The 25,122-nt window shown below is 56.0% G+C and overlaps 1 protein-coding gene across 1 annotated transcript in view; it reads right to left on the bottom strand.

Moving 5' to 3' along the window:
• Positions 1-539: 539 nt before the first annotated feature.
• Positions 540-25,122, bottom strand: part of MXRA5 (matrix remodeling associated 5) — a 30,472-nt gene continuing 5,889 nt past the window's right edge. The window contains exons 3-7 of the mRNA XM_036271057.1: positions 23,041-23,170; positions 20,907-21,297; positions 12,670-17,592; positions 8,219-9,119; positions 540-2,647 (exon numbers count right to left, since the gene is read on the bottom strand). Of these exons, the coding sequence (XP_036126950.1) occupies positions 739-2,647; positions 8,219-9,119; positions 12,670-17,592; positions 20,907-21,297; positions 23,041-23,170 (8,254 nt within the window). The 3' untranslated portion in view covers positions 540-738. The remainder of the gene's footprint in view (positions 2,648-8,218; positions 9,120-12,669; positions 17,593-20,906; positions 21,298-23,040; positions 23,171-25,122) is intronic.

Below are 25,122 nucleotides of genomic sequence, written 5' to 3'. Positions count from 1 at the left end.
GCTCTAATGGAAGCAAGTCTTGTAAAGACCAATAATTTATCCCTTTTAATGAGACAGAAAGCGTGTCTTTCTCTTTCGAGCCTCATCGTCTAATTAGAAAGAAAAAAAAATATATGTATATATTTATATAAAAAGTGAGTTCCGGGGAGAAAGAGTTCTTTCATGGACAGTGGTATCAGTGTTGGAGAAAACATATATATTTATTAAAAAATATATATATTTTTTTTCTCTCTCTCATCACTCTGGCTCTAAGCTCTTACTGGGCAGGGCGGAGTTTGGAAATCACAGACAGAAAGATGGGCACAGACTCTAGGATGTTCTGGCATGAAATCGCGGCGGGTTAGCTAGACGGGGTAACCAGATGCTGTTCATCCTCACGGTGTTTTCAGAAACCGCTGCGTAGAAGCCCCGCAGACGCCCTCAGAGCGCCCGAAAAGGCGCATTTGGGAAGCAGGCGTTGCAGTGGTCACCCAGGTCCCGAGAAAGGCCAGCAAGGGCACCGGCCGTCCTGTGAACACTGGATACGGTCCCCACAGGCTGAGCCCTCCTTCCCTGTCTGGGTTGCTCGCTTTTGCCAACAAGCACAGGTCAGAGTGAACCTGGACCTCAACCCCGCGCGGGGGCCACTGTGCCCGCGCCCAAGCTTTCAGAAGGATGACCCCACCCGAGGGCGTGGCCCCGAGGGAGGCTCGGTCCTCAGTTCCTCGCGGGACCGCGGCCCACGCTCTCCGGTGCTGCTCAGTACACGTGGATGTACGTGGTCTTGGAGTCGCTGCCCAGGATGTTCTTGGCCGTGCACTTGTAGAAACCCGCGTCCCTCTGCGTGGTGTGCTGGATGGTCAGCGCTCCCTGTGGGTGGAGGAACCGGTTCCCGTACAGCCGGGCCTGCGAGCCCGCCTTCAGGTGCGATTTGTCCGGCAGCTCCCAGGTGATCTCGGCTTTGGGGATGCCCATGGCCATGCAGCTCATCTTCACGGTGTTGCCGGGGCGCGTGTAAATGACCGGCGTGGGCTCGCTGGTGATTCGGGGAGGGTAGGCGATGACAATCACAGGCACGCTCACCACCGAGGGCCCGTGCGCGCTGTCCGTCTTGCACACGTAGGTCCCCCTGTCGAACACGGACGCCTCGCGCACGGTGAGGGTGCCGTTGTCCCACAGCGAGAAGCGCCCCCGCGTCTGGGGGCCCTGCAGAGCCAGGCCGTTGGGGAGCGTCCAGGAGAAGCGAGCTGGGCGGCCCGCGGGGGGCAGGCAGGGCAGGTGCAGCGTCTCCCCGTTGATGATGCTCACCAGGTTGTGGTACTGCTTGTGCGTCTCGGCCTTCAGCCCCACCTTCAGGGACACCAGGCGCTCCGTGTGGCCGGCGGCGTTGCGCGCCACGCAGCGGTACGCGCCCGCGTCGGCGGAGGACAGGCCGCTGATGTGCAGCATCCCGTCGCCCTTGTGGAAGAATCTCTGCAGCTGCCGGCCGCTCTGGAGCTCCGTGCCGTTGGGCAGGACCCACACGAGCGTGGGCGTCGGGGTCCCCGCGGCGGAGCAGTTGAGGCTGATGGTGTGGCCCGCCATGGCCGTGATCTTGTCGCTGACCGGGTCGTGGAACACCGGCTTCTCCATCGCCTCCAGGACCGTCAGCTGCACGATGAGCCGGGCCTCGCCGCCTTCGTTGCGCCCGATGCACGTCAGCTGCACCGAGTCGCTCTTGCGGAGGCTCTTGATGTCCAGCGTGCCGTTGCGGTGGATGGTGACCCGGTTCCCGTAGTACGGGGCGGGCAGCACCACGCCCTCGGGAAAAGCCCACAACACCTTCGGGGTGGGGACGCCCCGGGCCTGGCAGTCGATGAGCTTCCGGCTCCCGCCCGCGGCGATCTCGCGCACCGTGGTGATGGCGTTGGGGTTCCCGTTGATCGTGGGCGACTGCACGTCGACGCGGATCCACACGGCTTTCCGGTCCTCCCCCGCGCTGTTGCGCACCACGCAGGTGTAGTTGCCGCTGTCGGAGCGCTGCGCCTTCTGGATCAGGAGGGTCCCGTCCTGGTAGATCTGGTACTTCTCCGACGACGTGGGGATGAGCCGGTTGGTTGGCGAGAGCCACGTCACGCGCGGCGTGGGCTCGCCTTTCGCCTCACAGGCCACGGTGACCACGTCCCCGTAGGGCACCTGCACCACGGAGAACGTCTTGTTGCGGATGACGGCGGGCTCGGCCACCACCTTGACGCGCACGGTCATCTCGTCCTTGCCCACCTGGTTCTCGGCGAAGCAGGTGTACTCCCCTTCCTCGCGCATGCCCACCTCGTTGAGGTACAGGGTGCCGTTGTGGAACAGGACGAAGCGCTTGGTGCGCCCCCCGCTGTCGTCCGACTGCATGAAGGAGTGCACCAGGCTGCCGTCGGGGAGGCTCCAGGAGATCTCGGGGCTGGGGAGCCCCGATGCCACACAGTCCACCTTGAGGTCCCCGCCGTAGAAGACGCGGTGGTCGCTGTCTTCCTTGTGCTGGATCTTGGCCGGTTTCATCACCACGTTGACCTTGAGCACCACGAAGTCGTCCCCCACCTTGTTGCGGGCCACGCACAGGTAATCGCCCGCGTCCTTGTCCGTGACGGATTTCACCACCAGGGTGCCGTTGGCAAACACCTTGACCCTGGTGTCGAAGCTGAGGCAGAAAAGAGACAGAAGTAGTCAGTGTTCGCAAAGCGACATCGGCTTCTGGGTCCCCAGAATGAGACAGGGCAGGTGAGTGTCAGACTATCCACACACAACGCCCTCCTGCAAAATGTAGGATGGTTTGCCCTGGCCGATGTGGTCCAGGGGAGAGTGTCAGCCGAATACTGAAGGGTCACGGGTTCGACTCGCCCTCACAGGCACGTACCTGGGTTGCAGGTTCAATCGCTGCCCCTGGACGGGGCTCATACACAACACAACCAATCAATACGACTCTCTCCCATCGACCTTTCTCTCTCCCTCCATCCCTGACACTCTCTCCAAAAATGGATGAAAAAATATCCTCAGCTGAGGAGTAACAACAGCCACACACGGAGTTGGTTGTTTGAGGAGTGGAGGGGACTACAGCCAATATGGAAATTATTTATTTACTGTAAACAAGAACGCCCAAGAACACGGACTACTGATTCCAGAATGTGAAATGTGGTCCCACCGGTGAGGCTCAGGGGTTGAGCATCGATCCTGCACCAAGAGGTCGCTGGTTCGAATCCTGGTCAGGGCACACGCCAGGTTGTGGGCCTGATCCCCAGTGGGGGGCGTGCAGGAGGCGGCCAGTCCATGTTCTCTCTCATCCATGTTTCTCTCTCTCTCTCTCTCCCTTGTTCTCTCTTTAAAATCAATTAAAAAAAAGTTTTTTAAAAAAGAAAGAAAAGAATGTGAAATATGTTCAAAGTCTGAGGCCCTATTTGTGTGGGGATGAGCCCGTCAAGCGTGTGCCTGGAGTTGATGCAGACTTCATTTTAATCATCGAATCCGTTAAAATGTTATCATTGTAGCGAGAATGAATGTAAGTTTTCATCATAAAGAGATAAAGTTCTCCTTGGGGGGAAATAATGCTTTAGACACAGTGTTTCCTCTTGGTGATTTATTTATTTTATTTATTTTTTGATATTGTAACCCATTATCAGGCAATATATGGCTACATATATCCATCCGATATTTTTCCAACTTACAGCCGTCCTATACTAGGGATGACGTAATCGACATTACGCCCAGAATGTCAATGCTAAAATCGAATTCTGGAGAACCTGGTGATACCGGTCCTGTCTTCTCTCCTAGACTCTGAAACCAAAGCTGAGTGACTCTCAGTAGTTGACACCCCCATGCGGGGTCCATGTCCCCCTGAAATGGGAAAACTTGAACCCAAGCTCACACACCTGGAGTGGATATATAAAAGCACTTTCATTTTAAAGGGCAACATGAAAAAAATACATGATGGAAAGATCTTTCATAGGCTGAACATGTTTGTACGGACTTCTCTGTCATCAAGTGATTCCGAACCAGTATTTTTGATAATAGAAGTTCTTACTTCTAAAGTGTGTAGCTTGGAAAATCCCAGTAACACATAAGTTATAACGCTGTAGCTCTGAGACTTGAATTGAATCCCCCAATATTTTTGAACAGTGCGTTCTTTTAAGTACGGAAGTTTGTTGTACATATTTAAAAAAATTTTTTTTTCCTTTTTTTCCAAATGTCCTTGGGTGATGTTAGAGAGAGGAAGGGAGAGGGAGAGAGAGAGAAACATGGATGAGAGAGAACATCGAGGGGCCGCCTCCTGCACGCCCCCCACTGGGGATGGGCCCACAACCTGGGCATGTGCTCTGATCAGGAATCGAACAGGCGACCTCTTGGTGCAGGGTCCACGTTCAGCCCCTGAGCCACACCGGCCACGCAAGTATGGTATATACTTTAAAAAAAAATAAATAAAAACCTTCCAAGGACTGAATTCAACTTGATCATGGTTGTTCATCAAAGCAACTGGTAACAATGATTAAATAAACCCTGTCGTTGGCCTTGAGTGAGAATCACACTCACATCCTCTGGTAAGATCAGAGCGTGAAGACCGTGGAATATGTGTTGGAGTTGGAATAACAAGATGTGTAGCCCTGGCTGGTTTGGCTCAGCGGTTAGAGCGTCGGCCTGCGGTCCGGAGAGACCCGGGTTCGGTTCCCGCTAAGGGCACGGACCTCGGTTGCAGTTTGTCCCCGGCCCTGGTTGGTCGTGCAGGTGGCAGCCACTCGATGTGTCCCTTCACATCGATGTTTCTCTCTCTGTCTCTCTCTCCCTCCTGCTCTATCTGAACAAAAAAATGGAAAAATGTCCTCTGGGGAGGATTAAAAAAAGATGTGTACCCTGGCCGGTCTGTAAGTACATGAGAACTTGTACACCTTTGGTTCCTGGCCCTGGTCGCAGTCAGAGTCCGCGGAGGAGTTCAGAGCCGCCCGCGCCCACGCCCACGCCCAGCTCTTCTGATGTTTACGCTTCTAATGCGCCTGGATCCTGCTCTTTTATAAAACGCATGCTCGATGTTTGAGGGAGATCAGTAGTGGGAATGCAGTGATAACGGGGCACGGATGCATGACTTCTGGGCCGATGGTAGGGGAAGCTTCAAGGGCGTCCTGAATGACCCGGTTCAGGGTCCATCCCCGGTCGGCCAGGTCTCTCTCCGCCTGTGCTCGGGTGCACGGTTCTCGGGGGAAATGGGTAGGGGGTGCTCGGAACTCGCTCCGGGAGGTTCAGGAGGCACCGCCCAGCCTTCTAGTGTTAACGCGCAGGAGGACGGAGCCGGTCGGCTGGCCCTGCACTGAAGGGCCCAGGGACGCAGCGGTGCAAAGCCGTGGGCGCCCGCCGGGCTCACGTCCCGGGAGGAGCCCACGCGGAGCCCCTCCCGCCGCAGCTGTGGGGACGCGGGGCGGAGGCGGCAGCAGAGGTCAGGGTTTGTCCACCAGGCCACCGCTGGCCCCCCCTTGATTCCATGTCGCCAACCCTCTCCTCCCTCCTCTGTATCTTGCAAGACTTATGATGGAGACACAGGCTGTTTTGGGATTTGGGGCTGGAGCAGGCTCAGGGGTGGGGTGTCCTGTGAACAGCAGGGTGCTGATCAGCATCTCTGGTCTTCACCCCTGAGGCAGGATCACGTCCTACCCCCAAGTTGTACCAAGGAAGACTGTGTCCAGGCAATGATGGGCGTCCCCTGGGGATACAACTGTTTAGGTGGGAACTACTGTCATATATAGATAGGTAGGTAGATAGATGGATAGATAGATAGATAATTAGATAGATAGATAGATAGATAGATAGATAGATAGATAATAGATGATAGATTATAGATAGATGATTGATAGATATATGATAGATAGATAGATAATAGATTATAGATAGATGATTGATAGATATATGATAGATACATAGATAGACAGATAAATGATAGATAGATACATAATATATAGATGATAGATGATTGATAGGTAGATAGACAATAGATAGATAGATAGATAGATAGATGATAGATAGGTGATTGATAGAGAGGTAGGTAGATAAATAGATAGATAGATGATTGATAGGTAGGTAGATAGAAAATAGATAGATGATAGATGATTGATAAATAGGTAGATAGATAGACAATAGATAGATAGATGATAGATAGATAAATAGATAGATAGATTGATAGATGATAGGTGATTGATAGAGAGGTAGATAGATAGATAGATAATAGATGATAGATGATTCATAGGTAGATAGAGAGGCAATAGATAGATGATAAATAGATAAATAGATAATAGATAATAAATAGATGATTGATAGGCAGGTAGATAGACAATAGATAGATGATAGATAGATGAATAGATAGTTAATAGATAGATGATTGATAAATAGGTAGATAGATAGGTAAACAGACAGACAATACATGATAGATAGATAGGTGATAGGTGAAAAGACAGATAGATAACAGATGATAGATAGATTGATACACAAATAGGTAGACTGATAGATAATAAACAGATAGATAAATAATAAATGATAGATATAAATGTTAGACAGGTTGGTAGGTAGGTAGGTAAGTAGATAGACAGAAGGATAGATAGATAGATGATAGATAATAGTTACATGATAGGTAGATCAATAGATAGATAGATGATAGACAAAAGGATAGCTAGATTCTCAAATGATAGCTAGATTACAGGTAGACTAAAGATAGATAAATATTAGATGATAAATTATAAATGACTAATAGAGAGATAGACAGATAGATGATAGCAGATAGATGAAAGAAATAGATAAATAAGTGATAGATATGATAGATAGATTATAGCTAGATAAACAGATTAAGTTGATAGATGCCGAGACTCGGTGCTAAAACAGGGATTTCCAGCCTCAGTACTGGTGACTCTCGGATGGGGGCGTCCTGAGCGCTGTAGGGTGTTTCGCAGCCTCCCTGGTCTCCACCCCCCAGTTGTAGGAGCTCCTCCATTCCCTGAGTCACATCCCCCCAAAACATATTCCCACGCTGCCCTGTGTCCCCTGGGGTAAAACTGCTCCTGGTTTGAAAACGCAGGATCCAGAGCCCTGCGTCTGGGAGTCAAAGACGGAGACAGAATCGTCTTTCTTTCCGACTGAACTGGCGTCTCCGAATCCCAGCCGAGCCGGCCTGGTCTCCTCCATGTTCCTGCCTCCGGCCCTCTGTCTGCCAAGGGCCATGTGGAGATTTATAGCAGCCTTGGGGGCCCGGGGAACTTATCAACCTAAAATTAGCCTGCTGGTTTGGTCAGGCTCCTTGGGTGAGGCCGTGATGGGAGCTGGTGTTGATTTCATGGGTCTTGTGTGGTCCTCGGGCCAGATGTTCCCACCCCAGCTTTAGAGGAAAGGCTGGAGGAGACAGATGGGCAGTTACAGAAGAGTCACGGCATGTAAGTATAGCCAGCAATATGATACTAACTGTGGATGGGGCCACGCAAGGGGATCCCTTCCTAAGGTCTATAAATGTCCGTACCAGGTCATACACCCGAAGCGAATACCAAACTCAATGTCCACTGCAATAGAAAAAATTTAAAATGAATAGAAAAGCAACAGAGACTACAAAAATGTCTCTCCGTGAACATTTGGTTTTACGTCCTCACATTCACGCCGTTTAAAACCGAGATCTGAAGCTTTGGTGCATTTTGTAGAAATTTCAGATGGAAATACACTGCCTTGTCTAATAGGAACTTTTAAAAAATGTGGTGTTTTTTTTTTCTGTATTGATTTTAGAGAGAGAGGAAGAGAGAGAGAGAGAGAGAGAAACATGGATGAGAAAGATCATGGATGGGCCGCCTCCTGCACACCCCCCACTGGGGATGGGCCCACACCCTGGGCATGTGCCCTGACTGGAAATCGAACCGGGACCTCTTGGTGCAGGGTCGATGCTCAACCACTGAGCCACACCGGTGGGGCATCTAATATTAACATTTTAAAAATGCCATTAAAACCCTAGTCCTTAAGACAAAAGCCATTGGGTTCGTTTGGCCTGCGGGCAGCAAAGCAGGGATTGTAGGTTATAAAGACCAGATTTCACTGTGTGAAAAACAAACGTCCCCACCCCCGCCCCATCAGCGCGCACAGGGAGCAGGGACCTTCCTGGTGCCCAAGGACACGCCAGGAGGAGGGTCCCTGCACCGTCTCCGGAGCTGGAAGGGGAGGCGGGCGCAGGAGCGCAGGGCGCGTGGCGAGCCAGGGACGCACGTACCTGAAGAGCGCGTCGATCATCTGTTTGGAGGGCAGTCTCCAGAGGATGCGCGGCCAGGGGTCCCCGGAGGCGCTGCAGTCCAGCCGGAGGGTCCCCCCGTAGTGCACGTTGGTCCTCTGCGGCGAGGTGCCGGTGATGCGCGCGTTGGCGGCCGCACGCCGCACGGTCAGCTGCACCGTCCTACGCGCCGAGCCCACCACGTTGGCGGCCACGCACTCGTATCGCCCGCTGTCTTTGGGCGCCAGGTTGCGGATGTAAAGCGTCCCGTTGGGGAAGACGAACAGGTTCCCGTTGATGAACTGGGACGGGCGGATCTGGGTCCCGTCCCAGAGCACCCAGCGCACGCTGGGCAGGGGCGCAGCCTTGGCGGTGCAGTGGATGTGGATGCTGAGTCCGGGGGGCAGCGAGATGTTCTCCACCTTCTCCTGGTGGATGACGGGGGGCAGGGCCGCCACGTGCAGACGGATGGCGAGGCTGTCGGCGCCCGCCGCGTTGCTGGCCACGCAGTTGTAAACGCCCCTGTCGGCGAACGACGCCTCCTTGATGGACAGGGTGCGGTTCTCATGCAGCGTGACTCTGCCTTCCACGGGGGACACGGTCTGCCACACGCTCCTGTCGGGGAAGATCCAGGAGATCTGGGGAGCCGGGGTCCCCTTGGCCAGACACTCCATGGCAATGGTGTCCCCCAGGTAGACGGTGACGTCCTGGTAGTGCGAGGCGAGGATCTGGGGCTGCTGGACCGACACGGACAGCGTGACCACCATCCTGTCCACCCCGTGCAAGTTCTTGGCCGTGCACATGTACTGCCCGCGGTCCTGCACCTGGACCTTCCGGATGACGAAGGTGCCGTTCTTGAGGACTTCGAAGCGCTGGACTCTCGTGTTCGGCGTCAGGAGGGCTCCTGCAAGTCAAACACAGGCGCAGTCAGGGGCCACAAAACCACAGCTTTGCAAGGAACACCCAACAGGGTAGTTCATCCACAGTGACGTCCGTGTCGGAAACGGCAAACGCCGAGCGCCTCCCAGCTCCAGTACCGACCCGGCAGAGAGGATGCTTGGGTCCCTGTCTGGGCACTTACACCAGGCCCAGAACTGGGGCAGCCCGCGTGGATTTCACAGAGGAATCAGAAGCCGCCCTGAGACCCAGGCCCTGCCAAGGGGGCCCCTGGGTTCATGGCAGCCCCTGCAGACACGTCCCATGGGCTCAGCCCTGCCTCGTCTGCATGCCTGCCTCCTTCTGAGCTCCCCGTCTGGCCCCCAGGACGCCCCTGTCTGCCCCGCCAGGGTCCTGAGTCCGACGAGGCCCGACGAAGCTGACCGTTCTCTGCTCTGTCTGGGTCAGCTGAGCATCACGTGACGACCCCGGGTGACTTCTCAGGTCCCCTGCACGATCGTCGAGAGACACCTCTTCCTCTTTCCTCCCCATCTCGACGGTACTTTCTCTGGTTTACAGGCCTCTGTGCTCCCGAGCCAATATTCAGACCGGGCGGTGCCGGCCCCTGGCCCCCTGCTTCAAGCATCCCTTCCTGCAGAAACCACTCTAAAGTCTTCTGCCCACATTTCCCCTCTGCCTCAGCTTCCGGACCTACCCGAGGGCGTCCCCGTGGGACCCTGTGTGTCCTGGCGTGTCCCCTCCTCTGAGAATCGTGAGGAATCAACCGTTTTTTTTTCTGCAGAACTCAGCCCCGCCCTGTGGGCTTCATCGCAACTGAGTAATAATAAATTCCAGATAATAGAAAACCCTGATTTTAAGTTAGCCTTTGCTGGCTGCCGGGGTGTGCGTTACTCTGTGGACTATTCTGTCTTTCTTTTTTTTTTCAAATAGATATTTTTCATTTATTGATTTTAGAGAGAGGAAGGGAGAGAGAGAGAGAGAGACATGGATGAGAGAGAACATCGATGGGCCACCTCCTGCACGCCCACCCCTGGGGATCAGGCCCACAACCTGGGCATGCGCCCTGACCGGGAATCGAACTGGTGACCTCTTGGTGCAGGGTCGATGCTCAACCCCTGAGCCACACCGGCCGGGCCAGATGCACTTTGTGATGCTGACGTCCAAGAAGGCGTGTCTGTGTCTCAGTTTGGGAGGAGAGGGCAGAGGCTTGGATGCCTCCTGCTCATCACAGTGGGTGGGTCTCCTGGGTGCAACCAAGGAGCGAATTTCGTAGCTTCAGCATCAACATCTCAGTGAAACAGAAACAGTGGTGACCCCAGACGATAACACGGGGTGACCAGGAGGGGCTCTGACTTGGGCTCACAGTGAGAAAGAGCTTTATCAAAACGGGAGCCAGCCCTGGCCGGTGTGGCTCAGCGGTTAGAGCGTCGGCCTGCGGTCCAGAGAGACCCGGGTTCGGTTCCCGCTAAGGGCATGGACCTCGGTTGCAGTTTGTCCCCGGCCCCGGTTGGGGTCATGCGGGTGGCAGCCACTCGATGTGTCCCTTTCACGTTGATGTTTCTCTCTGTCTCTTCCTCCCTCTTCCTTCCTGCTCTATCTCAATATAAATGCAAAAATGTCCTTGGGTGAGGATTAAAAAAAAGGAAATGGGTTCTAGCTTAGGAAGCATCGGCCGGTGGAAGGTGACCTCTGTGACAGGGTGTGGATGTCCGCAGAGCCAGCCGGTCCACGGCTGCTGGAAACGTAACAGGGTTCCGAAGACCCTGCGGCTCGGCGGCACCTCCCTGATGCCAAGGATACACCCTCCATCCGGGCTGAGTCTCCACGGAAAGTCCTACGTAAAGGAAGCATCTTCCTTCAGGGTCACCGCCCTTTCTGAAGGGGAAACACGCCGTAATGTCTCCGGTGATCGGGACGAAAGACGCCCCACGCGGAGAGCTGATTGCAGAAGGCCGTGCCCCCGCTCGGCGACTCCGAGTGCCCCGTGTTTGGCGTCCTCTCAACACCGGTGACATGAATGTTATAACCCAGTCATTCTCCATCCGCTAGAAGAAGGAACCTCTCCTGGGTTCCCTGAGCCCGAGTTGTTTTTGCAAAAATGCTTGAAGAGGAAGGTATGCGTCAGCCAGGACCACAAGGGTATTTATTGACCACGAGCTTAACTAATCAGGAGATGCCGGACGGGGCGATGAGACATTCAAGGCTGGGGTCTAGTAAATGTGAAGAAATATAAAATAAACAACGTGTGCAGCTACTAACTGCTGATATCCGCTTCTGTGCACGCAGCTTGCTTGCTCTGCTAAAGTCGTGAGTACCCCCTGTCCTATATAAGCAAACCCTCCCTGAGCTCGGGGCTGCAGTCTCCTCGGTGTAGGTTGGCTGCAGTCCCTGCGCAGGTCATAAAGCTCCTAATCTACAAAATTACTTGGTGTCCGAGTGAGGTTGACTCTCCTGGGTTACAACCATGAACGTGCGTGAGGAGGGCAGGGCCCTCCCAGGTGCTGTGAGCATCATCGATGTCGTCAACCAACCAACAAACACGTAAAAACCTCTCTGACCGAATCCAGGCCCCAGGAAGCAGCCACGTCTGGAGAGAAGGAAAGAAAAAGGAGACCAGGCAGGGCCTTCTCCGCAGCCTTTGGCTTCTTGAAAGTCCCTGTCTTCCACCCGCTAGAAATGACTTCTCCGTTCAGGCCTCTCCGGGCGCATCTCCAGGAAGGACGCGTTCTCGGTGCGCGTACGCAGTCCCGGGGGGCCCCTCCGTGTGGGCTGAATGTGTCCCCACAAAATGTTCTACGCCAAAGCCTGGTTTCCAAGGCCTGAGGATGAAACTGCCTTTGGAGACGGGTCTGTGAAGACGGGATTTAGGTAAAATGCGGTCCCTGCGGTGGCCCTGACCCCTCAGGACTGGGGTCCTCATAAGAAGAGGAGGTGAGGACACAGATCACACAGGGGCGCCCACGTGAGGACACGGCGCAGACGGCCGTCCACATGCCCAGGAGAGAGGCCTCCGGAGCCACCAGACACCTGGGTCTCGGACGTCCAGCCTCCAAGACGGAGAGAAACAAACGTGTATTGTGTAAGGCACCTCACTTGGGGTGTTTGGGGGTGGCCACGGACATCAAACACAACCACGTGTCTCTGTTCCAAGGAGAGCAACACCGGGTGACCTGACACCAAGCGGTGCTGACCTCTGCCAGCCACTCAAAGGACCAGGGACGTCTGCCCACCGTGCCCCCCGAGCGGACATCGCAGCCTGCAGGGGCGCGGGGAGACTTCCCTTTGGGACACCCCCGGGAAACGTGAAGGGGCCCCTGCGCGAAATACCCCTGAACCTACATCATTCCGCATCCGAAAACCCTACCGTGCGTTTCCAAGGCTCCGTTGCCATCTAGAATGTTCCTTACGGCACGACCCCATCGAGGATTACGTGCGTACCTACCTTGTCCGACGTCCCCTCCCCGGTCCCCCCAGTCCGTGCTTCTCCAGAGTCTGTGGCCCTGCCTGAGGTCCCGCTCCCCGAACCCCGGATGAAAGGCGCTGGTCCCACACCCTACCTGTGGACACCTTGGTCCAGGTGATGAACGGCGGGGGTTTGCCGGTCGCCTCACACGGGAGCACAGCGTTGGTCTCTGCGGTGACGGACACGGTCTGAGGCGACGCGGTGATGATCTGGGGCCTCTCGCCAAGCGTCCAGAATTTGGGGGCAGGGGGTCCTCCGGGGGAGAAGTTGGAGCTGCCATCGTGGGGGCTCCTGGACGGAGGGCCCGGGGACATCGTGAAGGGGAAGGAGCTCCGCGTCGGGGACACGAGAATGACGTTCTGTAGGTGGGTCGAGTGTGGAGACACGGTCCGCGGACGGTGCATCAGCGGAGGTGCTGGCGGCCCAAAGTCCACGTGGGTGATGGTCTGCGACGGCAGCCGGTTGTGCGCACCTGGGTTGACGTTTCTCTCCCTCATCGCTGGGGCGCCGGGGGTCGCCGTCGGGGGCCTCGTGACTCCCAGCTGCGGGAAGGAGAAGGTCCTGTTGACGAAGAAAGGGAATCTGCCGTTGAAATAGGGCGGAAGTCTTGAGTTGGGGAGCTTGGCCCCAGGGTCTCTGAAATCGGGGAGGTTGTTATTTCCAAACGCTTTGGAGTGGCCGCCGAACCGGTCGGTTCCCTGGTCCGGAAAGGTGTCGGGTCTGGAAAAACGCCAGGGATCCACGGGCGTTGGCGGACTTGAGAGTTTCGGAGTCGTCAAGTGCCTGTTGTCTGGCAGCACCCTCGACGGGTACGCGGTGATTCCTGGCTTATTGGTCAGGTGGCCAGGGGGCTGGGCGGTTCCAAGGTGTCTGACCGAGCTGTGTGTGGTTCTAGGGGGCGGCCTCGCCGTCCCCCTCGGTGGGACAGGTGCGGCAGGGACCCTGGCCGGCTGCTGGAAAAGGTGGAGTCTCCCGTCCTGGGGGTGAACACCAGGACCCCGCGGAAGGCTGTTTCTCATCCCCTCATCCAGCGCTTCCTTTCCCAACTCCTGCCTCAGAGTCCCGTGAAATTCATCCTTTTTGGGAGAGGGGGTGGACACCTCGTTGTCTCTCCACATTTGCCGTGTCCCCTCCCTCGGCACGGGGGGTGTTTGGGTTTCTGGGATCCCCACGGCATTGAAGAACACGTGTTCCTTAGACTCCGTGGGCCCCGGAGACGCTCGCCAAGCGCCGCGGGCGGGCTCCGTGGGGGTCGGTACCGAAGGCACGAGAGTCGTGCGAGGAGACGAGGAGGTGGCCGCGTCCGCTGGGGCGGGAGTGGGCACTTGGTGCTGGGGTCTCGTTTCAGCACGGACAACAGCGGGACTGGTCTCACGGTCGTCCTGGCCACGGCTGCTGGATCCTGCCGCACCTGAAGGCGGCTCTGTGCTTGCGAGAGCCGTCGCAGCGAGGACTTCGTCCTCTTGAGACGGCGTGGAGGCCGCCGTAGAAGTGGGGACCCGAGAGGTGAATTCCAGGTCCTCCAACTCCTCCAAAAAGGGGGCAGAGTCCGCAAGGCCTTCTGAAGACTGGGTGACAGGTGTGTCTGTCTGCGGCCTCCCCGGCTGCGCTGTCTTTGGGGGATTCCAGGCCTCAGTTCCTGGAAACATAGAAGGAGAGGAGTCTTCCTGAAATTCCCCCACGGGGGACACCTCGGGGACAGAAGGTGAGGCGACAGCGACGACCACCTCACCAGGCCCTAAGCTGTGCGTTTTAGGGTCCGCGACGTCTGTGACAGCGTAATTCTCCGTTTCTCTGTTATCCGGCCCCGGCTTATCCGTGGCTGGAACTGTCTCTTGGGATGTGTCCGGGGACACGGGTATTTTTGTGGTGGTTGTGGCATCACCTGCCACGCTGGTCACCTCCCGGGGGTCCCCGGTTGTCCGAGCAATGGTTGTGGGCGCCCGTACGGTTTCTGGACCGGGGGTAGTGATCACAGCTCTCTGCCTGTTTTCGGAAGAAGGACGGAGCGTGGACGCAGAAGCCGTCGAGGACACCGTGGAGGTGTTGTGACGGTTTCTGTTTGGTCTCCGCCCGTGTTTCCTTCGCGGGGTTCCCCGGGTGACGGGGTCCCCGTGCTGCTCCGTTTCCACCTGTTGTGTGAGCGGAACCCGACTCTGCACCCGAGACGTAGGAGCCGGCAAGCCGTCCGCGTGGGCGCTGGTCTTCCCCTCAGCGGCGGGAGTCGGGGGAGCAGAAAGAGCCTCCGATGGGGCGAGCGTCGCGGGGGGCGCTTGTTTGTGCCGCTGTCGGAATTTGTGGGGCCGTAACCGCCGCCTCCCGTTGGGTCTTTTTCGAGAACGGTGCGTGGTGGCCTCGGGAGGTGGAGTGGCCTTTGGAACGGGCATGACTGTACTTGCTGGGGTCGTACCCCTGTCAAGAAAAAACCCCGGGGTGGTTTCCCCGGGACTCGGAAAGGCCGTGACCGTGGTCCTCAGACCCCACGTGACAGGCGCCAGGGTTGGATTCTTACTCTGCGGTCTTCGGGACTTTTTGGGGCCTCTCTCCAGCCCATTTCCTTCCGGTCGCTTCAGAGAATCCTCCTCTGCGCCCTTCTCCAGGAGCGCGTGGCTTTCGGCGCTGAAACCGTTTCCCCCGGGCTCAGGGCGGCGTGTTTGCTGCTCTGCACGTCCTCGTGCGGGGACGTGGGGCCGCCCGGGCGCGAGATCTCCAAACGGCTCAGGGGTCGTGGAGTCAACCACGGACCAGGCGGGAGTTGGAGTCGAGTGTCTGGAAGGATGTTCCTCCACCTTCTCCGCGTCTGGTTCTGAGTTCGTCTCCTGTTCCGGGTACACGGATGGTGCAGGGACAGACGCGGCCAAGGAGGTGGTCTCCAGAGGAGACTCGTGGCCACGTGATGGTGGCTGCGGAACAGGCCCAAGCGCGAGCCCAGACCGGTCCTCCGTGGCTGGGTTTTCCCGGGGCGGCTCTTGGGGGGCGTCAAGGATCCGGGGAGCGGCAGGTCCATGAGGTGCAGGGGACGTCGGCTGTGTGGCTGCCGCCCTCGTGGGGTCAGCGTCCGTCGGAACTGGATCCTCCGTCTTCTCCGACAAGTCCTCATCGGTGACGTCTCCCACATCCGTGCTTGTCTCTCTGGCTTCCTCCAGGCTGTGCTGGGGTGTCCCCCGGCTGGCGGAAACCCCCCTGGAGACCGCCTCGTCCTCGCCCGGTAAGACAGCGTCGGCGGAGAACTCCTCAGCGCTGGTCGAGGTCTGCGCCAGGGACACCGACGGAGGAGAAGCCACGGGCACAGCGGGGGTGACGTCTCGGCCGGCCGACGGAGGGGTGGTGGTTCTCATGGCCCCGGGTCCTTCCGTCCCCTTGGGGAGGTTCTTCCCTCGCACTCTGGCTAGAATATCCGCCCAGTGTTCTGGGTTGATCTGCTTGTTGGCCATGCTCACCCTGCGTCTGGACTCGAAGACTCTGCGACCTTCCGCCACGTTGGTCTCCGGCTCCTTCTCAGAGTTCCTCCAGGGCTTCAGCTTCCTCCGCCCTTTCTTGGGGCTGGCGTCGTCCTTGGTGTCGAGGACCAGCTTCCGACCTTTCGGAGGCAGGGTTCTCCTGGAAGACGCGTCCCCCTCGCCGAGGCCCGAGCCCCCTTCGTCCTCCACCACGTCTCCTCGGACCCTGGACAGGGTCTTCCCGCCGGGGCGGCGGCCTCTTTTGGAGGACCTGCCGGACCCTTTCTTGGTCACGGTGACCCCCACGGTGAAGTGGTCCGCCCCCTGCTGGTTGACGGCGACGCATCTGTAGTAGCCGCCGTCGCTGGCTTGGACCTTGGGGATGAACAGCGTTCCGTTGGGCAACATGTAGGCCTGAGATGTGTTGGCCAAACCGTTGACGATCCTTTTGTTGGGAAGAATCCAGCTGAGCTGGGCTTCCGGGACGGCCAGGGCCTGGCAAGGCAAGGTCACTGGGTCCCCCGGGCTCTTCTCAACGGTCACTGTGTGTCTACCCGCGGGCTGAGTGGCGAGAGGTTGCACGGAAACCCTGTGCGCCACTTGGTCCGTTTCATCCCGCACCCGAGCCACGCACCGGTACACACCAGAGTCAGACTGCTCGGTGTATCTGATGGTCAGCCACCCGCTGGTGAGGATGGAGAACTTGCCATCCTGGTCATCCGTGGGCGCTTTTAAGACCGAGCCGTCGGGGAGCACCCAGAATATGGACGGACTCTCCGAAGCTTTGACATTGCAGCTCAGCTGGCACGGAGCCCCTTCCAAGACCGTCTGGGCTCGGCGCTCGGCCGCGCCCGGCTCGATCATCACCCAGCTCCGGCTGCGGGACTGAGCCGCCTCTTTGCTGCCCACGGTCACGGAGAACTGAGCCCGGTAGGACAGCCGCACCTTCTTGGCCGTGCTCTGCCGTCTGTTGAGTTGCAGGTCGAAGGACGGCTGCATGACCCAGTCGGGCTCCGCGAGGACGTGGGCCCGGACGCCCGTGTAGTACAGGGCGTCATCGTGGGCGAGCTGTCGGTACTGGGAGCCGCCCCCACCGTCGGCGCCGAGCGCCAGCTCCCGGTGCAGCCTCACGGGGACCTCGCTGTAGTAGGCGATGAGTTTCCACAGCTTCTCGTAGTTTTCCCGAGTCATCGGGCAGTCCAGGTCCAAGGCCACTGTGGCGTTGACGTCCACCTCGTGAGCCTCCGTCTGGTTCAGGTGGACTCTGTACAGCTCCGAGGGCTTCTGGATGCCGCAGGCCAAGGTCACCGTGTTGCCGTGCTCATCGGTCATGTTCAGAGAGATGTTCCAGGGTGGAGACGGGAAGGCCGCCAGGGACCAGGGGCTGTCACCGTCGTCTTCCGCGTCCGGGTCGTCCTCGCTGCTGTTGTGTCTCAGGGGGGACTCGATGGACGGCTTCTGACAGGTAATGTCCTGCAGCTTGTGAATCTCCTGCCCCTGCAGCTTCTTGGGACCGGAGCACACGGCGCAGAGCTGGCCACCTTCGTAGGCTTTGTCCTTCTTGCACTTCAAGATCCCTGGAAGAGAAGCAAACGGGCACGAGGTAAGTCGGCGGACTGAGCACGGGCCTCCCACGGGGCCGGAGGATCGCGCTCGTCTGCGGCGTCCCCACCCCGTGCCTTTCCCTGATGACGTCACGGCTCACTCCCCCTGCGGCCACAAATCGGTGTGGCACAGCGAGGTGTGAGTCCCCACGATTCTAGATACAGTTGACACTGAATAATGAGAACATTGTTGTAACTCCTCACGCTTTTAGATACATTGGACAATGAATAATGAGTATATTGTTGTAACTCGATTTTAGATACATTTGACGATGTATAATGAGAACATTGTTGTAACTCCTCACGCTTTTAGATACACTTGACAGTGTATAATGAGTATATTGTTGTGATTCCTCATGATGTTAGATACATTGGACAATGAATAATGAGTATATTGTTGTAACTCGATTTTAGATACATTTGACGATGTATAATGAGTATATTGTTGTAACTCCTCACGATTTTAGATACACTTGACAATGTATAATGAGTATATCGTTGTAACTCCTCACGATTTTGGATACATTTGACAATGTATAATGAGTGCATTGTTGTAACTCCTCATGATTTTAGATACATTTGACAATGTATAATGAGTATATTGTAACTCCTCACGATTTTAGATACATTGGATAATGAATAATGAGTAAATTGTTGTAACTCGATTTTAGATACATTGGACACTGAATAATGAGTATATTGTTGTAACTCCTCATGATTTTAGATACACTTGACAATGTATAATGAGTACATTGTTGTAACTCCTCACGATTTTAGATACATTTGACAATGAGTACGTCATTATTGTTGTTCATCCTCACTTGAAGACATTGTTGATTTTTCGAGAGGGGCAGGGAGGGAGAAAAGAGACAGAGAGAAACATCCATGTGAGAGACACATCGACTGGCTGCCCTGATGAGGTCCAGGGATCAAACCTGCAACCCAGGTACGTGCCCTTGAGCAGGAATCAAACCCACGACTTTCGGTGCAGAGCCCAACACTCTAACCACTGAGTCGCACTGGCCAGGACATGAATACTGTTTAAAAAAACAAACAGCAACCAGAAAAACTATGCTGAGGTGAAAAACTCAACTCACACACCTGATGCCGTTTATCGTCCGCAAACACCCCAGGGAATGGGCATAAAATAACTGCCACCCAGGAAATTATCTCCAGGTTCAAAGACCCACTTTTGGCATGAATCAGATCATTTTGCATAATTTAAAAAAAATTCCAGGCAGTGTTCACCTTTTGGATCCGTGGAATGGACGTCACACCCTTCACAGTGTTGCCCTTCCCGGGTCACTGCTCTGCGTGTCTGCCCTGTGTCCTCCTTGTCTGCCCAACTCACGGGTGGAGAAGTGTCCGCTGCCTTGGTCCAAGCGCCCCAATTCCTTCTGCCCCGCCCCCTGCAGGTGGTCTCACCCACATGCATGCTTCCTACGGGTCTATTTAGAGGTGGCAAAGCCCCCCCCAAATCACCGTCTACAGAATCAAGTCCAGTGTCCTCCCTGCTCCAAACCTAGATGTCTCAGGCTTTTTTTTTTTTTTTTCTTATTGAGTTTAGAGAGAGAGGAAGGGAGAGGGAGAGAGAGATGGAAACACATATGAGAGAGAACATGGACTGGCCGCCTCCTGCATGCCCCCCACTGGTATCAGGCCCACAACCTGTGCATGTGCCCTGACCGGGAATCGAACTGGTGACCTCTTGGTGCAGGGTCGACGCTCAACCCCTGAGCCACACCGGCCAGATTGATGACTTTTTTTTACACCACTCGGGGATGCTGCAGTCCCTCCCCAAGGGAGACTCAGGAGCCAGAAGTGCTTCCCCACTGCCCTCTGGTCTTGTGTCCACCTCCTTCCGTTCCCGCTGGGAAGACACCGTCCGACCACCGTCACAGCGGACCAGGGTACCCTCACCCTCACTAGTTCCATGGCATCTCGTTTTCCGCCCCTGAACCCATTCTCCTGTGTGACTGTCGCAGGAAACACGTCAACGTGCAAAGGCAGTCGTGTTGCAAACCTCTGCGGACACCCAGCGCTGAGGTGCGCACGGAGACATTTGCACACACAGACGCAGCAATGCAGATACACACACACACACACATCCGGACCTCCCGACGGGCCGAGCTGCCCCTCCGCCCAGGGACACTTCCTTGTCCCAGGCAGTGCGTTTGCTGGGAAGTGACTCAGCCGATGGACTCCCAGCCTCCCCGTTACCTCCCATCTGGGGAATAGTTCCCCCCAGTGAAGGAGGCATGGAGGTGACGTGTGTGCTGTCTGGTTGAGACTGCTGAGCACGAGCTCAGAGGCACCGCCGCCCCCCCCGCCCCCCACATTGCTGCTGGGCAGCCGAGGTGGGTGGAGCTCTCCCCATATCATCACCGTCCACTGTGCATCAGCGACTAAACATCATGGTTTCACATTTTCAAAAGGATAAGATTGACCCTGGCCCATTTGGCTCAGCGGTTAGAGCGTCGGCCTGCAAAGCAGAGAATCCCGGGTTCGGTTCCCGCTAAGGGCATGTACCTCGGTTGCAGTTTGTCCCCGGCCCTGGTGGGTCGTGCGGGTGGCAGCCACTCGATGTGTCCCTTTACATCGATGTTTCTCTCCCTCTCTCCCTCCCCCTCTACCTGAGGATAAGTGCAAAGATGTCCTCGGGTGAGGATAAAAACAAAAGAAAAATATGCATTGACATCATGGGCCCGGGATGTCTTGACCTTGTACTTATAACCATTCTCACACACTTTTCCTGCTTTGCAGAATCAGGGACCCGACCTTACCAGAAGCTAAATAAACGCACCCACGAAATGGAGAGAGAGGAGCTGGATGCATGGGACACCCTGAGGGCAGGGGGAGGGGGTGGGGGGCTGGATGAAAAATGGGAAAGATGAAGCCAACACACGCGCACACGTACACACACACACACCATGTAGACACAGACAACAGCATGGTGATGGCCAGAGGGAAGGGGGTGGGGTAGAAAAGGGGGGGGGAAGGCTTCAGTGGAGAGAAAAGGGGGTGGGGTATGAAAGGGGGTGGGGTAGATAAAGGGGGTGGGGTGAGGTGGGCGGAAGAACCTTTCCTGGGGCGATAGGAACAGGACACCGCGTGCACATCATGTCTGGTTGACTTGGCCCAGCAACCTGCACGGTTTTGCGAACCGATGCGCCCCCGTAAATGTGATCAAATGAAGAAGCCCGAGTCCCCTCCGCAGGCTGGAGCAGGCGGCCCCTCCAGCCGGGGCGGCGGCGCGCGCGGAGGACCCGGGGCCTCGTCCGTCCTACCTGGGGCCTGCGCCTCCCAGCGCAGGAGGCCGCGGAGGCCGCAGTCGCAGGCCCAGGGGTTGCCCTGCAGGTACAGCGTCTCCAGCAGCGGCATGTTCCGCAGCAGGTCCGCCGGGAGGCTGCTCAGCCGGTTCTCCGCCAGGTACAGGTGCCGGATGTTGGACAGTCGGAAGGAGTCGAGGAAGGAGAAGGTGGCGAAGGTGGCGGGGTGCAGCAGCTGCAGGTGGTTGCCCTCCAGGTGCAGCAGGCGCAGCGAGGTCAGGCCCCGGAAGGCCTGCGGGTGGATGAACTCGAGCTGGTTGTGGTCCAGGTGCAGGCGCAGGAGGCTGCCCAGGCCCCGCAGGGTGTGCGCCGTGAGCACGCGCACCTTGTTGTAGCTGCACTTGAGAACCTGCAAGACAGCCGGGAAACCTGGGTGTCCTTTGTTTCTTTATCCTCCCCCGAGGACGGTTTTCCAGTTTTTTGTTCAGATAGAGGGGGAGGGAGAGAGAGAGAGAGAAACATCGACGTGAAAGGGACACATCGAGTGGCTGCCACCTGCACGACCAACCAGGGCCGGGGACACACTGCAACTGAGGTCCGTGCCCTTAGCAGAACCGAACCTGGGTCTCTCTGGACCGCTGGCCGGTGCTCTAACTGCTGAGCCAAACCGGCCAGGTCCTGAGGGTCTTTTTGAAAAGCACAGACAGGAACGAAAGAGCAGAACCAAGGGCAGGGAAGGCATAAACCTGGACTGAGTTGTTTGTTTGCAGGTGGTGGTTGGGAAGCCTCCCCCAAGGATATTTTTTTGCCATTGATTTTTAGAGAAAGTGGAAAGGAGGGGAACAGACAAGGAGGGGGAGACAGAGACAGAGAGAGAGACACACAGCCATCACCTGCCTCCCACGTGCACCCCGACTGGGGCCAGGGATCGAACCTTAAACCCACCGTGTTCCTTTGATGGGCAATTGAACCCACAACGCTTCGGTCCTGAGGGGGACCCACTATCCACTGACCCAAATTGGCCAAGGCAGTTTTGTTTTGTTTTGTTTTTGTTTGTTTTGTTTCTGTGGTGGTACGTGCCCCTAGCGGGGACCGAACCTGGGACTCTCGGGTCCGCAGGCGGATGCTCAGCCGCTGAACCAAACCGGCCAGGGCTCTTTTTTTTTTTCTTTTAATGTTTATTTTCAATTACAGTGCACGGCCATCATGATGTCCATTGCAGGTGTACAACACAGTGGTTCGACATTTACATAATTTATACATAATTTACAAGGTGATCTGACATTCCCAGCACCCACACACGGTCATGACAGTGTTACTGACGATCGTTCCTGTTCTTTTCACCCTGTGACTATTCTGTAACTGTCCGTCTGTCCTTCTCAGTCCCTTCCCCTTGCTCACCCAACTCCCAACCCCCTCCACTCCGGAGACCATAAGTCGGTGCCCGGCATCTATGAACCTGTTTCTGTTGAGTCCATTTATTTTGTGCATTAGATTCCACATATGAGTGAAATCACAGGGCATCTGTCTTTGTCTGCCTGACTTATTTCACTGAGCATCACACCCGCTAAGTCCTCCCAGGCTGTCGTGAATGGTCAGAGTCCATCCTTTTTCATGGCCAAGTAATATTCCACAGTGTTGATGGACTGCTCTTACTGGGTCAACTCACCTGTCGGTGGACCCCTAGGAGGCTTCCATCTCGTGGGTATTAGAAATAACCCCGCAATAGGAATACCAGCCTCCAAAACGGAGTCAAGGATGGAACAGAAACTCTGAACACATCGGTCAGTACTAAAGAAAGAAAATTCGTAAGCTTGTCTTTAATGTTAAAAAAAAATGGCTAATGTATAAACCACTAGAGAGCATTCTAGGCGTAGCTGGTCCCAGAGGCTGCAGTTTACAATGCTTGTAGCCCAGCCGGTGTGGCTCCGTGATTGAGCGTTGACCCTGCACCGAGAGGTCGCCGGTTTAATTCCCGGTCAGGGCACAGGTCCAAGTTGTGGGCCTGATCCCCAGTCGGGGACGTGCAGGAGGCGGCCCGTCGATGTTCTCTCTCATCAATGTTTTTCTCTCTCCTTCTCCCTTCCTCTCTCTCCAAAATCGATAAAGAAAACATATTTTTTTAGAAATGTTTCTAAATGCCCGGCTTTACCTGGAGAGAGCTGAGGTCTCTCAGCGCCCCGTCGGGGATACTCGGAATGTTATTGCCATGAACCATCAGTAGCTCCAACTTGGTCAGTCCCGCGAAGGAGGTTTCGGACAAAGCCTGGATACTGTTAAACCTAAAAAAAAATAAATCCATAAACCACCACGCAGGGGACACGCCGATCCCGTGTGCAAAAGATCCCCCAACCGAATGAGACGCAACTTGGCAGAAACATGGAGTCTGGGTTCTGATCGATGCCGTTCCCAGAGCCCATGTGTCTCTGTCCGTTTCTCGGGTCCCGGGGACACCGACACATTTTTATCAGCCTTCGTTCAACTCAGGCTCGTCTGCTGGGAACTGTCACTCGGACCGTGTGCCTGGAGTCGGAGCTGAAGCGGGAGACGCATAGCATTTTGAGTTTTCAAAGAAGCCAGTTGAGCCCGGCAGGTGTGGCTCAGTGGCTGAGCGTTGACCCTGCGCCAAGAGGTCGCTGGTTCGATTCCGGGTCAGGACACATGCCCAGGTGGTGGGCCCATCCCCAGTGGGGGGCGTGCAGGAGGCGGCCCGTCCATGTTCTCTCTCATCCATGTTTCTGTGTCTCTCCCTCTCCCTTCCTCTCTCTCTAAAATCAATAAAGAAAAAACAAAACAAAACAAGAAGCCAGTAGAATGGTCCCTCGTTGCACATCCCACCGGACACCAGCAATAACAATAATGACACGAAGGTTCCGAGAATGGAAAGAAAGAGTCAGTGAGTCACTGTGCACAGATAAGAGAACCCTCCCTGCTGAGGAACCCTGTTTCTACACTTCCAGCCAGACTCAGGCACCCGGATTTCACAAGGACAAAGGGCCACCCGTGGTAGATTGTCGGCATTTTCCGCAAACATTCTGGGGGTGTTGTGGGGGTTGATTTTGGCAGAAACATCAGTGGAGACGCCACCTCGGCTGGAAAGTCACTGCGGTCACGTTGTAACGGGCCGAGGTAACCCCGGCATTAGTCCTCGGAGAACCTGACAATGAACGCAGAGGTCTGGACCTGCCTGATACCGGGCGGGTACCTTGGGTCAGTGCTCCCGCTGAAACAGCACCCACCTAGCCCCGCTGTATTGTTCTCCTCGTCGCCTAAATAAAAGGAGAGATGGGGAGATAATTCGGACGGAGAACTCATCGCGAAACCCGGCAAATGCTACCCGGGTCCAATCGCCTCCTACGCACACAGGTGCCTGAGCCCAGACCTGGACGATGACATCATCGCTGGGTCGCTACTTCCCTGAACGGCCTCGGGACGCACTTTTCAGCCATGGGCTTTTTTCAAACAAAAAATCTCTTTTCGATGATTTATAAGATGTATATTTCAGTTGCAGGGGAGATGCAGTGCGAGGTGGTGTTGGGGACGCTCATCGATGGATCATGGTTGAGGAGTCTGCAGAGACCTGCCTGGGACGGTGGACTTGGGGAGACGGTGAAAAGCCACATTTACCATTTTCCTGCCCATTTCGAGAGCCTGAGTTTGTCTGGAAAGAGTGAGGAAGTAATGATATCGGGGAGGAGGTGAGGAGGGCAGGGGCCAGGTCACCCCACAGACGGAAGGGGTGACTTTCCTTTGTTCCAAGTTCAACCAGATGACACCGGACAGATGTAAGGGGCCGGTGTGGACAGTTACACGCTAAGGAAATGCCGGACGGTGCGTGGAGGACGGGCAGAGACGGACAAGGCGAATGAGACAGCCAGGCGGACCCGGGGAGAGAGGCCGGTGTGCACGGCCAGGAGGACGCCCAGGCAGACAGAGGGACCCCACAATGTCCCGTGGGGGCAGAAAGGCAGAACCGTCCGGCACTGCTAAGCACTGGGATTGCAAATAAGGCAAAGACGGAGCGATGACCTCAGCCTAGAAGGGAGCAAATAAACGAACCGCACCATTTGCAGCCACGAACCAGGCTGGGGGTGGGGAGGCCCCGTTTAGAAGAATATTTGCCGGGTTACGTTGTAGATGGTCGGGACTCCCCAGGGTGAGGGTGCAGGACCAAGACGGACACCCAAATGGGTACATCGAGGAGACACTGGCCAGCGAACCAGGGCGATGAGAA

The sequence above is a fragment of the Molossus molossus genome, unplaced genomic scaffold (assembly GCF_014108415.1).
Source record: "Molossus molossus isolate mMolMol1 unplaced genomic scaffold, mMolMol1.p scaffold_m16_p_2, whole genome shotgun sequence".
Taxonomy (NCBI): domain Eukaryota; kingdom Metazoa; phylum Chordata; class Mammalia; order Chiroptera; family Molossidae; genus Molossus; species Molossus molossus.
The sequence above is the reverse complement of the archived record's forward strand: the minus strand, read 5'-3'. Positions and strand labels throughout refer to the sequence as shown.